The sequence below is a fragment of the Rousettus aegyptiacus genome, unplaced genomic scaffold (genome assembly GCF_014176215.1).
Source record: "Rousettus aegyptiacus isolate mRouAeg1 unplaced genomic scaffold, mRouAeg1.p scaffold_m13_p_11, whole genome shotgun sequence".
Lineage (NCBI taxonomy): Eukaryota > Metazoa > Chordata > Mammalia > Chiroptera > Pteropodidae > Rousettus > Rousettus aegyptiacus.
In genome coordinates this window covers 90,439,666-90,454,845 of record NW_023416286.1, presented here as the reverse complement: position 1 = coordinate 90,454,845, position 15,180 = coordinate 90,439,666, and the positions used below count along the sequence as shown (strand labels likewise).

Below are 15,180 nucleotides of genomic sequence, written 5' to 3'. Positions count from 1 at the left end.
TGTGTGACTAAGTCACAATCGATCGCTAGGTGGCGCGAAGTCCCCACATGCCGGAACGTCTGAAAACAAGGAATAAAGGCTGGCCAGGCCAGGGCTCCGGGCAAACCGGTCAGGACCCTGCGACCTTCCAGCGCTTACGCTTGAGGTCCAGGGACTGTGCTCAGATTCAGACTTGGCCTAAACTTCATTTCAGGCACCAATTGGAGTTAATCTAAGGATGTGGCTAGTTCTTGAAATTTGGTTCTGAAACACTGAGTCTAGAAAGTGTCATCTTTTCAGCAAATCTAGAAAACCATACCAATCATATTTTAATAGTAATTTTGAGAACCAACCATGATTTCTCCTTCTTTTCTGCAATAATGAGTGTCTGGTACCCCAGGGCTATCTAGCGCAGTTGATAAAAGCTCAATCGAGTCTCTCAAAGCCGACTAGGGAGAGCAGGATTATATATAAAACACGCTGGCACCTTTAGGGGGAGTCTTGGGTTAGCCTGGCGCGCCCAGGCTTAGCCATATCTTTTCTTGAAGGCCAAGGCTAGGTAAAAAGGAAGTGCTGAGGAAGGAGACCTTCTCTAAGGAGAAGAACCTGACAGGTGCACGCCCCCTCAGGTAAGACCCGTACGTGTATCATCATGCTCCTGTGATCGGTCATTTCTTTTCCTTACCAAAGGAACCCTGCCGACCAGCAGAGACTCCGTCTCATTATATAGGGCCTTCACATTGCTGGCTATTTCCATGGCGGTGTCCCTCGTAAGACTCTAGGAAAAAAGATCAAAGACAAGTAGTTCTGTGTGAAACTGGGATTCGGTCGTCAGCAAATACTTTAAATGTTATCCTTCTCACTTCAGTTTACATCACCAACATATTTTAACATCTACCAAAGTTCTATCATAGTGGTGCGATTTCACAGCCACGTTTATTAGCATAATTACTGTTCTAATTCTTCCATCGCAGACCTGAAAGAATGCACGGTCTACGGTGAGCACACTAAGGACCACGTCTCCTACACACAAACACGTGTGTGCTCGCAACGTATACGTAGTCTTGTAAAAAAAAAAAAAGTTAAGCCAAAGGAAACTATGTCCTGCAAGGGGCATCAGCTGGTCATAATTAGTCTCATCCGTGACTCTCAGCAGTTCCAACCAGACTGCTTCTCAGACTTTAACCCTGAGGACCAGCACTGATTTGTATATTAATTTAGGTAACTTCAATTGAATAATTAAAAGAATAAAATAATGCTATCTGTTTTGTCTGCACGATAGCCTTTTACCATGTATCAGATTTTAAAAGTTATATTCTGTCTATTCTATTAACTTAAAAAGTTACAAAAGTTCTAAAGTTTTAAGTTCTACATTAAAGTGATCAAAGTTACCAATTTAATAAAAAGAAATGAAGTAAAAATAATTGCAGTGCTCGACTTCAAAAATGAATCTTTAATAAAGTGCATGCTATCTAGATTTGCTCTTCGCCAAGGTGCAGGGGAGAAGGTTAAACAAGGAGTGAGGATTCAGTTAAAGGGAGAAGGAGCAGAAGGAAGATGGCGAGGTGGAAAGTGACTGAAAGGGAAAGAGAGAAAAGGAAGAGTATTTAAGAGCAGAGACAGAAAAACAGAAGGAAGAGGAGACTAACAGAAAAATCTGGCCACGAATTTACTCTAAGTTTCTGGCAGAGACTCATGCAAACAACATAATGTATGTTCAAGGGCATGGCACATTATAGCATCAAAACACATGTGTAACACTATGGACCCGTGGCATGAGAATTCGCCCAGTGGCTCCTCACCTCTGGGAACTGGGGGTTGGCTTTATTCAGGGCGTGGGAGCAGGCGTTCACGGCGTGGGCCAGTTCCTGCTCCAAAAGACAGTGGATTGTGGCTGCATCGCAAATCCTAAAAGCAAAAATAAAGCAAATGAACAAAAACCGTTTAGAGCATCGCCGATTTTTCTGAAGCGTAGAAGTGGTAGAGTAAAACGAGAAAGAAAAAAAAGGTCATTAAGGGAAATCAAAAAAAAAAAATGACTGCTCAATTGTGCAATGGCACAGGGTAGATTTACAAACTTCAAACCCCATTGCAACCAAAAATATGAAACCCCAAACCTTTATATAAAAAGTTGGGCTTTGAATCAGAGAGAAACACATTGAGGTGCTATTTGGAAAAAAACCAAAATACGGTCCCACTTCATTTTTCGGTGTCATCGGAAAGTGAGAAGGGTCCCAAATGCAGACCGTGGCGACTGATCTTTTAGTCACGGAAACTTCAACCGGAACAAATGACAGATGAGGGGAAGGGCACTGCCATGTTCGTCACCTCTTTGCCGAGTGCTTTAAACACGTCATCTGATTCAATATTCACCACGTCAAAGGTGGCTCTGGCGAACACACTCCACGTACGGATGGAGACACTGAGGCTCGGAGAGATTCGGTATGCACACGAAGCTGAGCGGCGGCAGGGCCAGGATTCGAACCCACGTCCACCCGACTCCAGGGCCTGCTGTGTGGGCCTCAGTCCTCGGGAGCCAAAACCTTCGAGGGCAGTCTTCAGAAAGACAAATTCTGGAGGGCGGGGAGGCCAAGGAGGAGAATGGAGGAAAAGTTCCGCCAACGATAAGGAAGGATGACAGGTGTGCAGGTGAGCGAGACTGTGGACCGCTCAATCCCTTTGTGATTCCCACATCTTCCAGGAGGAGAATGACCTTCCGTCTCGAAAGGGTCGAATTAAAAATAAAAAGAGACAGAAGCCCTGTACCACTGAATCAAGGGCTTAATTCTTAAGGATCATACGATTGGTGTCCAAGCCCTAAGGGATATGCGAATGGCGCCTCGACATTACTACTAACCTTGAGAATCAGGAAGGTTATTTATCAGAATAGAGATGGTTAAATGTTATTCTAATTGTTAAAGAAAGAGAAAGAGGTAAATTAACTTCAGATCAACACTTCCAACTGCCAGCTGAATCTCCTCCTAGATATTGCTAACGTAACGAGTAACTCCAACATGGAACCCACCGTTTCCTCTCTCAAACTCTGCTCCTCTTCCTGAAAACGAAGACCCCAGCAAAGGCACCACGACCCACCCGGCCATTGACTAGAAACCTCAGGGTCATCCTGTCTAATTCACGCCCCTATCTGAAACCTCTCGTCTCCTTTCCATCTCTCCGGCCTCAGCCCATCGTTTCCTGCCAAGGCCATTTGGACAGTGCTGACCCCGCCCCAGCTTTGCTGTCCTGCAGACGATGGTCCGCCCTGCTTCCGGACTTGTCCGGATGACGATCTGGCCCCTCCTCACCTCTCCACCCGCATCTCCTACACCAGCGTACCGGTCACCCCGCACGCACACTGCTCTGGGCCTCTGCCAGGCTGGCTCCCTGGCTTAGCTTGCTCCTCCGTCTCCTCCACTCTTCTCTCCAAACTCTGCGGACAGATTACTCCCTCTGGGTGGCTGTCCCTCACTGTATCTGGCCTCCTCTGTGTGACCACAGCACCCCCCGAGAGACCTGTGACCACTTCGGCCACACTTCTCCCCTCTCCAACTCAGCCAGCAAATTATGAAGCCTACAACGCAGTCACCTTGCGATTCCCAGTGCCTAAAATGCTGGTTAGTACATGGAAGAGGCTCAAAATGAATACATTCTGAAAACTGATGAGTAAGCCTGATTTTCATCTTTTGCAAATTAAAAAAAAAAAAACGGATGGGGAACCGAACTCAGTTGACCAAAACCAAGTCTGGCCAAGCTTCACTTCCTTTTTTCGATAAGGTTATTTGGTTAATTGACAGGATGATAATATAGGAAGTATATTTTGGTTTCGAGAAAATGCTGTAGTTCTATTTTTAATTTTTGAGGAAACTTTATACTCTTTTCCATGATGTATTAATTAGCTTGCCTGTAATAACCATTTCACAGTGTATACATATGTCAAAACTTTGCATAGCATACATTAAATATACATATAATTTTAATGTCCATTATACTTCAATAAATCTGGAGGAAAATTGGACTCCATAGTAAGTTGTCTGTAGAATCTAAGAGTTGCATTTACTCTAAGACTAGTATCTCTGTGGATAAGAGGCTAAGGTGTACAATAATGCCACTATTATTCTAATGCAGCTAAGTGGACTCAGCTGACTAGTCATTTTCTCTATGTTTCTTCTAAGCTACTTAGAATCTGGCAATTATCATATTTCATTCTAATTTTGAATGTTGTTATCCTCCAGTAGGGAGTCTATATCTTTTCTTTTACACCTCTAACATCTAGTACATTCTAGGAGTCTAACAAATATTTAAAGAAAAGGAGGAATGAGAGGCGGGGAGCAGACGGTGCGTCGGAGGGCGGGGAAGGGCAGTAAGTGAGCCCCGGTACCACTGGGCTTTGCTTCCTTCTTTGCTTTTCCGACATTCTAAGCGGTCCCCGGATGAAGGTACGGCCGGAACAGAACAGCTGCCATTGAGAGAACCCAAAACATGCCAGACATGAAGTGCTGCTAAGGGCTGCGGATGGTGCGTCTCGTCTAACGCTGACCGTGACCGGGTCGGGCGGCTCTCGTCACCCCCGTTTGGAAGATCAGACTCAGGGAAAGAGGAGGGAAGAAAGCTGCCCGCAGTCTCGCCTCTCTTCTGAAGCTGCTCCTCCTGGGTCATAGTGGTTTTCACCTGTTCCACACTCACAGAACTCTTTTTTTTTTTCCTCTTCCCTCTCCGTCTACTGAGATCAGTTTCTGAGCTGCCCTGGAGCCGCGTGCCACCTGGCGGAGGCTGATGCTCCGACTCTTCCCAGCCGCCCGCCCCCGACTCTCCTTGGGGGGCAGGGTTAATGTTCACACTTCCTGCTCCATCCCAGTACGGTGTAGACACTGTGTGCCAACCGGGGAACTAAACGCCCCGGAGAGCAAGCTGGGAGGCAGGGCGGGGCAGGCAAGGTCTCCCCGTGTTGCAGAGAGCCTAGGTGGGGACACTTGTGTCGGAGGGGACCTGGCGAAGGGGAACAGCGAGCACCGAGGCGGCAAGGGGAAGGGGAGGACATGCACCTCTTCTAGCGACCCCCCGACACCCGAAAGGACGCATGCAAACTAGCGAGAGGGGCCCGGCCGGGACCGGGGGCCGCCGGACCTGGTGATGAGCTCCGCCGCCGCCTGCGAGCACAGCTGCATCTGCGACGCCTCCTCCGTGGCCAGGTCGATGGCGTGCTGGATGTACAGGTGCGTCCGGAGAACGGGCTTCCCGGAATCGCACTTCTGTTTGTCTTCCCAGGATTTCAGGGTGCTTTCGAAAGCCTGTTCGAAATCAACACCACCATGAACTGGTCAGGTCAGAGCTCCGAGGCCCAAATCCACGCGTATTTCGACACCCTGTGAATGGCTTTGGAACTACTGTTTCTTTCTTCCCCCGATCGAACACCTCATCAAATAAGTCATAAGTACAGAGCACATACTTGAAAAGTTTTCCGGTGTATCACAATAAATAAAAACTAATGTAATGGATGCTGATGAATATGTCACTAAAAAGTTAAAAACAAGACAGCTTCCATCTTTACTATTGTACGTCTACTAGATGGAAGGGACATTGGCAATCTTATTTGCTATGTGTGTGACCTTAATTAACCATGCACGGTATTTGCACACTGTTAAATATTCTGGAAAAGGCAAAACTAGAGAGATATTGTTGAGACCGGTGGTTGCCAGGGGCTGGGGTAAGGGGGTGGGGGATGAAGAGGAAGAACACAGAACATTTTAGGGCAGCGAAACTGTCCTGCATCTTCCTGTCACGGTGGATATACGTGATTACACATTCGTCGAAGCCCCCAGGATGTACAACACAGATGGTGATGTAAACTATGGACTTGAGTTAATAATACTGTACCAGTATCGGCTCATCAATTTTAACAAATGGGCTAACACAAGACACTGATAATAGGGAAATTTAGGTGCTTGTTGAAGAGGTGATGAGCTATGTGAGAACAGAACTGGAATTCTCTCTACTTTCCATCCAATTTTTCTGTAAACCTAAAAAAAAATTGGCCTATTCATTTTTTAAAAAAGAAATAAATATTTGTTCATATTTAAACCCACAAGGACTTAAACGTCAGATTTAAAAGACAATTTAAATATCTTTCCTTGGTTTCCATTTTTCTATAACAATTTAGGATTTTTTTAAAACAGGCTTGATAAAACCGAGAAGAGTGTTTGCGGTACCCACCCTGTCCCTTGTTAGCATCTGAGCTCTGTTTTTGTGCACGATTTTGATAATCCCTGGAGGCTGCACCCACGCTTCACCATCCACCTGGACTGGGACACCCTCATCGCCAAAGATAGTGATCTTTACTGTACGGCACTGAAACGAAACAAGTCATTTTAGAGTAGAAATCATCCCAAGACATTGACACTCAATGTGCATTCGAGCGTGACCTTTAGTCCATTCTGTGGGACGGCGGGTTATGACTCTGCACTTATGATCACACAGTAACAACTGACATGACGAGAAAGTCACCATTTTACCGATGAGGATACAGCGGAGAATCATTAGAGAGCATCCCCAGTGGCCTGGGCAGTGAAGGAAGGCAGGGCCCAGTGGGAAGACCAACCTGGGCTATTCGGTGATGCTGCAGCTTAATGACCCTCGACACCGCCATTTGCACGCTGTCAAATACTGCGACGACTTCTAAGATCTTGTCATCGAACGATGGTGCAGCAAATATCTGAAAGCAAACACTACGTTACGTTTCCACAGACGGAACGGAAGGTTACGTGAAGTGGCACATCGAGCAACGTACACTCTGCAGTACACTTGATTTTTTTGAAAAGCCATAAAAATAGTAAGCAAGAAAGTAAGAAACTATTACTAGGAAAAGATCATTCAATGACCAACGACATCACCGAAGATGACTTAAAATAAACATAATAAAAAACAGTTTTAAGGCCCACATGGTTATAATACTCATGCCGCTCATAAAGCACTCTCTGGACTAGTAAATTATTATATTTCCAAATAATTCATCTTGGTATAAAATGTATTAAATACCTATCCATAGATGACTCAGATGTCTCGATAAAATGATGCATGGAATTTTAAGAAACCTAAAATCCCGGAAAGGTGACACGGATTTCGTAAGGTTGAAGCTAGCGCACATGCTGATGATCCAGGTCTCCTGGAATGTTGTACGGGCACACTCCCAAGGTGTTACGAGCAGTGTGCATACATGTTTACTTTCTTAACATGACAACTTTAAGGACGTCAGAATACGGAAGTGGAAACCTCGGGATAAAAATCGGGTTGGCTTACTTTGCTTTGATGTTAACTTCGTTTTCACAAAATTAATTTAACCCAAACATTTTCATTTCACCTGTATCACTTTGTTCCTTTCACTGTCGTTTACCATGCCTAAATAATTAAGCCTCTGAAAAAAACATTCGGTATCAAGCAGCATCCTAATTAAAACTTTCGTCGAGAATATCAGGACACAAATTTGCAAGCATCGATAACTCCTTATCATTTTTGTTATCAGACAGCCTAGTTTTAAACCCTGTCTCTGTTGCTTATTAACTGTGTGTACTTTGTGTCAGTTTCTTCACTGGTATAATTTAGATGAAAATTGTAGGTATTAAATAATGAAAGTGTAACTCTCAGAACACTGTTTGACTACCTACTTGGTAGGTAGGTGGGTAGGTAGGTTCAAGGAATGTTAGCTTTTTAAAATCTTAATCTCACTGATTTCTTCTCCTTAAAATATTTAAGAGTAGTGACAGGCCGACAAAAATTTGACTGCTAATGTTAGTTTTTATACTCCAATAGGATTAGAATATAATCATATGAAAATTACAAATACTTTCCAATTTATTTTATACTTTAATCCTACCTACTTATTTAAAAGCCCTGAGAAAATGGATCAGTGAGAACCCTTATATCACAAGCCTCAAATCAAAGGGCCTATCATTCAATGTATGTGACTCTTCAAACACAGATCATGTTATACTTCTCATTTTTATGTTGCATAGACTTTAGTAATTGTTCCCTCTTCTTTCAAATGTTATTTTCAGAACAATTACATTTTTTAGATTGTGGTTTTTCCGTTTTTAACATAGGGAACTGTGAAAAGAAAATGAAAATAGCCCTAAACTTCAATGGCCAAATGAGTCCTCTTGACATTTCTAAAAATAAAAAGGATAATGTCACATAAACTTGGAAAATTAAAAGTACAGAAAAGTATTTCGGTAGGTAGAATAATGTCCCCCTCCCCACCCCAAAACTGCCCATGTCCTGATCCCTGAGCCTGTGAATGTTACCTTACGTATCAAGAGAGACTTTGCAGATGTGACTAAATTAGGGACCTTGAGCTGGGGAGATTATCCTGGATGGAGTGGGGGCGGGGAGGGCAGTGGAATCCCAAAGACCATTAACGGGGGAAGAGGGAGGCAGGGGAGCAGCAGGATGCCACGTGAGGAAGACTCGAGCCGCCTCTGTGGGCTTTGGCGATGGAGGAGGGGGCCACAAGCCAAGGAAGGCGGGCGGCCGCCGGAATCGGCAAACAGCAAGGAAACACTCACATCGTCCTCTTTCGTTCCTCCCCAGAAGTTAGTGCCTCCGGCATAGCTGGGGATGTTCAGCACTGCTATTCCTTGCAGGCTGGGGAGAGGAATGTACTGGCCGTCGCACTGTAAGGGAGAAAAGGCTTAGAGGTCAGAGGGAGAGAGCAAACGCCGCTAGCTTGGGAGCCACCAGCGCACCAGACACAAGGCATGATGGAGGGAAGCGTGCTGGGAACGCCTGCTCTCCTGCAAGAAGATCCCCACGCCTTGCCCTTAAAGTGTAAGTAAGTACGGCAGGAGTTGTTAAAGAAAACCAAATTCAACGAACAAACGAAAATAACAGCTTTACCTCTTCTTTCAACCCGAATCAGGCAGTACTTTTCTTGAGCTTTTTTTCGCAGGTCACTTATGATATCCTCACTCGTACCACGATCACCTCTGTACTTATCCTAACCATCTCGTCTGCACCTCTCACAACTCCTGGTATTTGGCTGGTGCTCTGTAGTTAGCTGGTGACCAGTTAAACTCAAAACTGAGTTTTTCAAGTTGTCAGAACCAAAACCAAACACACCCACGTGTATGTCGGGAAGTATCTGATACTCCATGTCTTCTAAGTAACCACTTAGATGAAAATTAAATTACCACTTAAGGAAAAAATGTCATATGAGTGGTGAAGTAATTCTACATGGCATGTGAATGAATTCTTACTGAGCAGAGGGTTTACGCCTTCATTTTGAAAGGGAAGAGCTTGCAGTTCCACACTTAAAATAAATGCTGGATTTTCATTCTATAATTCTTGCAATAAAAAATTAATACAACTTAACAAAAATTGCACTTTCATGCCCAAGCAATATTACCTGCAATCTTTAGAACAAATGAGAATTGTTTGAACCCATTTTTCAACCATTTTAAATAACAGAGAATACGCTATAATTGATTTACCCCCACAGGCGTTTTTTACAATTCCTTTCTCACTTTTTCATGAAAACACACTCAAAGGTACACACTGCAGTCTAGCACCTAGAGCCATTCCTGGCACAAAGCTCATGCTTGATGTGTATTTGTCAAAGGAATGAATGTTAAGTATCTAGTAGAATAATAAACTTTCTCCGAAACCAATAAACTCAACAGGTATCTTTGCGTACTTTAGAAAATGTTTAAATCATATAAGTAACTTACAGAAAATGGAAAAAATCTCTCTCTATAAATACAAAAGAAATATTTTTAAAGACGATTCAGAGCAATTAAAGATTTTATAATAGAGGCCGTTATGACAAGCTCACAACTAACATTATATTCCATATTGAAAAGCTGAAAAAGTTTTTTCTCTAAGATCAGGAATAAGGCAAAGATGCCCACTCTCATCACCTTTATTCAACATAGAATTGAAAGTCCTAGCCAGAGCAATTAATAAAAAAAAAGGAAGAAAGAAAGAAAAGGCATCTAAATTGGAAAAGAAGAAGTTAAACTGTCACTATTTAAAGATGACATGATGTTATATATAGAAAAGTCTGAAGATGCCATAAAAAGTTGTTAGAATAAATAAATTCAATAAAGTTTCAGGATATCAAATCAATACTCAAAAGTTTGTTTCATTTCTTTATACAAATAATGAACTAACAGACATTTTTTAGAAATTCTATTTATAATAGCATCAAAAAGAATAAAATATCTAGAAATAAATATAACCAAGGAAGTGAAAGACTTGTGTATTGAAAACTAAAAGACATTAATGAAAGAAACTGAAGACATAAATAAGTGGAAAGATAGTCCATGTTCATAGAGTAAATGAATTAATATTGTTAAAATGTCCATACTATCCAAAGCAATCTACAGATTCCATGTTATCCCTATCAAAATTCCAATGGCATTTTTCGTAGAACTAGAACAATCTTAACATTTGTATGTAACCACGAAAGATCCTGAACAGCCAAAGCGATCTTGAGAAAGGAAAACAAAGTTGAAGGCATCAGGCTTCCCGACTTCAAACTATGTTACAAAGCTATAGTAATTAAAACAGTACTGTACTGCCATAATGACGGACACATCGATCAAGGGAACAGAATAGAGAGTCCAGAAATAAACTTAGGTATATAGGGTCTTTCATGACCAAGGAGCTAAGAATACACAGTGAGGGAAAAAAAAGTTTCTTCAATAGATAGTGTTGAGAAAATTAGACATCTATATACAAAAGAATGAAACTAGACCACTATCTTATACCACACACAAAAATTAACTCAAAATGAATTAAAGACTTGAACATAAACCTAAAACCATAAAAATCCTAGAAGGAAACAGAGGTGGTAACCTACGTGATAAAGGTGTTGGTGATGATTTTTTGAATCAGACACCAAAGCAACAGCAACAGATGCAAAAAAAAAAAAAAAAAAAAAGGAACACAAAACAAAACAAAAAAAACGAGTGGAAGACTTCAAACTAAAAAGCTCTGCACAGCAAAAGAAATCATCAACGAAATACAAAGGCAATCTATTGAATGGGAGAAAATAATTTCAAATTACATGTCTGATAGGAACTAATAGCCAAAATATATAAAAAACACATATAACTCACTAGCAAAAAATAATCTGACTAAAAAATAGGTAGAAGATCTGAATAGACATTTTTCCTGGAAGACATATAGATGGACCAACGGATATACAAAAGGTGCTCCGCATCACTAATTATCAGGGAAATGCAAATCAAAACCACAATAAGATACTACTTCATACTCGTTGGAATGGCTATTATCAGTAAGACAAAGGGTAGTGTTGGTGAGGGTGTGGAGCAGAGGGAACCCCTGAGTACTGCTGGTGGGGATATAAATTGGTGCAACTATGAAAAACAGTGTGGAGGTTCCTCAAAAAATTAAAAACAGAACTATCACATGATCCAGCAATGCCACTTCCGGGTACTTATCAAAAGAAAATGAAAACACTAAATTTGAAAAGATGTATGCGTCCCCATGTTCACCGCAGCACTATTTATAATAGTCAAGATATGGAAGATATGTTAACAACCCAAGTGTCCACTGATGCATAAATGGATAAAGAAAATGTGGCGTATATAGATAATACAATATTATTCAGCCACTTAACGATAACAATACCTTGAGGGCATTATGCTAAGTGAAATGAGTCAGAGTCAGACAAATACCACATGAGCTCTCTTAAATATGTTTGTCTAAAAACAAACAAACAAACAAACAAAGCTCACAGACACAGAGAACAGATTGGTGGTGGCAAAAGTCAGGGTTGAGGGATGCAAGAAATGGGTGACCTTTTTTTAAGTTCAAATAAATTGGATTAAAATTAAAAGACTGAAAGATAAATTTAAAAATTTTTAAATTCAGAGCAGTTTTAAAGATTTATAAACAAATACACTTTACTTGGAAGAATGGTATGAAAATAGTGAATATTTTCAGATGGAAGTTCCATCTCAACAGCTTAATTTAACACAATCCTTAACAGTTTAAGAAAATATTTTGCTAATTTATTTTAATATTAATGGCTTCTTTTGTAAGTCTATGCATTTTATACGATGTATTTAAAAACAATAATCGGAGAGGAGATCCATGGTTTCACTAGCATGCAGAAGGGGCCCATGGTCAGAGTTACGAACCCCCGTTAAGTAGAGAGTAAAATGTAGCTGGGTAAGTAATACAGCCTCATTCAGACTTTGGGCCATGAGAAGCAAAGGCTGGAAATACTATTTCTGAAAGGTAATCCAGCTATTCTGATTCCAGATAGTTCCCTAAATCTTAAAGATAGCTGGCCAGGGGCCTGATCACAGTACTAACCAAATTACGTAAAATGATTATTTACCTGTCTGTTTCTTCCTCAAGACAGGGCCAGTAATTATACATCGCAAAGGATGTGCATAACCGAGGATAACAAAGATGAATACAACTTCCTACCTGTATGTAAGGAGAGTACGGCCTAAGAAGAGTATGGCTAGGGGACTGGATAAGAAAATGAATGACACATTTCAATACCTAGGAGAGAAACCAAGTTGATCGGGATGGGGCCATCAAGGACAGTGTTTACTAAGTGTGAACCTTCCTGATTTTGCACCTTTTTTGGCCAGTAACACCTATCTTAATTTTACAAGCATTGCTAAATCGAGCTACTTGATCAAGCAGTCATGCTCTAGAGCGGAAGGTATCAGATGCTTATCTTTAGCTGATAATGAATGAGCTTGGCATCTCTTTAATCCACACTCCAGTGTGAAGATAAAACCTACAATAATAACGCTGTGTTTAATTCACTGATTTGTTCGCCTTTCGGTTTGTAGCATATGCCTTAATTAGAAATATCCGGTTATAAAAAGATACAAGATAGGAAAGACATGCCTATCGGCACAAACAGTAAGACCTGGACCGAGGGTGCAAAAAAATTCACTGAAATTAGCAGACTTTTCAGAGGCATTTCCCCAATTTCTTTTTTCCTGTTATTGGAGGAGATTAAATAACTTTTGCCACCCTTAATTTCCTAGTTAAATTAGTAAAAAATACTTCAAATCTTAAGTGATCGAAATCTTTTTCTTTCATTAACTCGTTAAAAATAATTGGAACAAAAAATACTTTTAAAGACTCTATTTATGATGAATGTTAGTTTCAGGGATTCGTGAAACTTCAGGCATTATAGAATTGGGTCAGGATTCAGAAACTGAAATGAGAAAATCCATTAAAAATGCTATGTCCTATAAACAGGCTCTACCTTTTCACAGGGTCCCGTGACTCCACATCAGCATCCAGATTTCAGGAGCTAATGAGAATGATAATTATCTCTATTGTCTACACCTTCTTCAGGAGAAGGCTGACATCTACTTCCACTCCCCGCCTAGTGTTTAAACACTAATCAAGAGGAATTTTGGCCAAATTCACTGCACAAATAAAATCATTTTTTTAAAGTAAGATAACATGAAATGTCTTTACTTCAAGATGAACTTACCTCCAGTTGAACCCTCTGTTCTAAATTCTTGTACGATCTCTGTAGTAACTCCCGGGTTCCCAGGACTCCATACCACATCAAGTTTTTAGTTCGGCTCCTGAAAATAATTGTTGGCAGGCAATTTCAGCAACTATTAATTATTTACTCTTTAAAGGCAGAGAGAGCAAAAGAGATAATAAATGAAATTAAAGTAAAATTGCCTTTACGTAATAATATTATTACTATTACCAAATTACCTGCATTTTTCAGGGTGTTCTTCTCTCTTATTATTAAATTCTAATGAAATTTTTGCGTCTAATCCAATCCCAAAGTAATTGTTCATGACACATTTTTCTGAATATCCATCTCTACGATAATAAGGAAAAGTACACAAAAGTCAATCAATCTTGGGCTCACAAAATTACAATTTATCTACAAAATGGCACTTAAAACCATTTAAGCTTCCATTCCTGATAGAGCTTAGAAGAAATCTCTTCCTGTTAACACGCCATGGGCATGCTCCCAGTACACGTGTGTAAATCCTGGTAAGATATAGGGGGACGGTGGGCCAGGCAAAGCGGAGACAGAGCCACGGCAATGCTTCCCCACTAACGGTAACAAAATCTTAGTTCCCTCCCACGTGAGCCCCTTGCCACTCACACAAATGGGAGGACCTTACAGTCAGGTGCCAACACTCTTCTTTTTTTTTTATCATTAGAAAGTCTTCTCTACTTTGACTCTTATCAATGGACTAAGATTTACTGAGCAAAAAACTACTAGAACTAATCTGTTTCTCTAGGTGCTTTGGAAAGTACAAGGTTTACAATATGGTACCTTCGCTGAGGACTGTCAGTAGAGAAATGAGATACGATAAAGGCAAAATTAAACATGGAAGTCAAAGGAAGTGTATGTTGAACTGCCAAATAGTTTTTTTTAGGAGTTTAAGATGGAGCGAGATAAATGTCAACCAGAAACTTCCAGAAATAAGTAGTCAGAAGCTGGATGTGGAAAGATGACAGATCTGGCAAATCCGAGGAGGCGAAGGGAAAAGCGAAAGTATGGATATGAAGATGTTGATGAACAAAACATTCCGAGGAAAAGCGAGTGGGCGGGGCCTCACGGCACCGTGAGGTCATCATCCCCGACAGCAGGCTGGAAGGAACCCGCCTCAGGACCAGGTCCTGAGAACCACTGCGAGGAGGTCAATGTGCTCTGATGACCCTTTCTGTAAGTGGAACCACATTTGTCGCAATACACTTAAAGTGTCACCATTTGTATAAAATGGAAAGAAACAAGGAAAGCCAAAACAAAATATTTTCAAAAGCATTTTCTTACAGTGAATCGGGATCTGGGTCAATAAATGGCGTTGCACCAAAAGGATCGATATTTGCTAGCAACATTTTGTTGATGATAGAGCTCCCGGCAATGGAGGCAGCGAGTCCTGCTCTTAGACCTGGCCAGAGAAAAAATATATAAAGGTTCACACGTTAATCAAACACAAGACAAAGAAAAGCCAGTCCACTGTTTTCAGCCTAATTTCACCTTGTTCCCAAAGCGTTGTTTTTAGTGCCTACTCTCCTCATGAATCAAAACTAAGAGCTATGACATTGTTAAGTAAAAGGTTTTCGATGCTTCTTCGACTTTATATGTTGCCATTATAAAACAAATAAAGCAGATGAGGACCTAAACAAGAGTCTCTTTGTGACAGTTTCTCAGTAAACAACCCAATGAGCGTA

General features: G+C 41.1%; 1 protein-coding gene across 3 annotated transcripts in view; it reads right to left on the bottom strand.

Annotated features, from left to right (window-relative positions):
- DGKH (diacylglycerol kinase eta) overlaps positions 1–15,180 on the bottom strand; it is a 155,742-nt gene that overhangs the window by 16,304 nt on the left and 124,258 nt on the right. For all 3 annotated transcript variants that reach the window (XM_016158151.2, XM_016158152.2, XM_016158154.2), the window contains 9 exons: positions 14,780–14,897; positions 13,702–13,812; positions 13,466–13,562; positions 8,535–8,642; positions 6,575–6,688; positions 6,190–6,324; positions 5,104–5,267; positions 1,782–1,887; positions 665–757 (listed from right to left, as the gene is read on the bottom strand). In XM_016158151.2, coding sequence (XP_016013637.2) covers positions 665–757; positions 1,782–1,887; positions 5,104–5,267; positions 6,190–6,324; positions 6,575–6,688; positions 8,535–8,642; positions 13,466–13,562; positions 13,702–13,812; positions 14,780–14,897 — 1,046 coding nt within the window. The remainder of the gene's footprint in view (positions 1–664; positions 758–1,781; positions 1,888–5,103; positions 5,268–6,189; positions 6,325–6,574; positions 6,689–8,534; positions 8,643–13,465; positions 13,563–13,701; positions 13,813–14,779; positions 14,898–15,180) is intronic.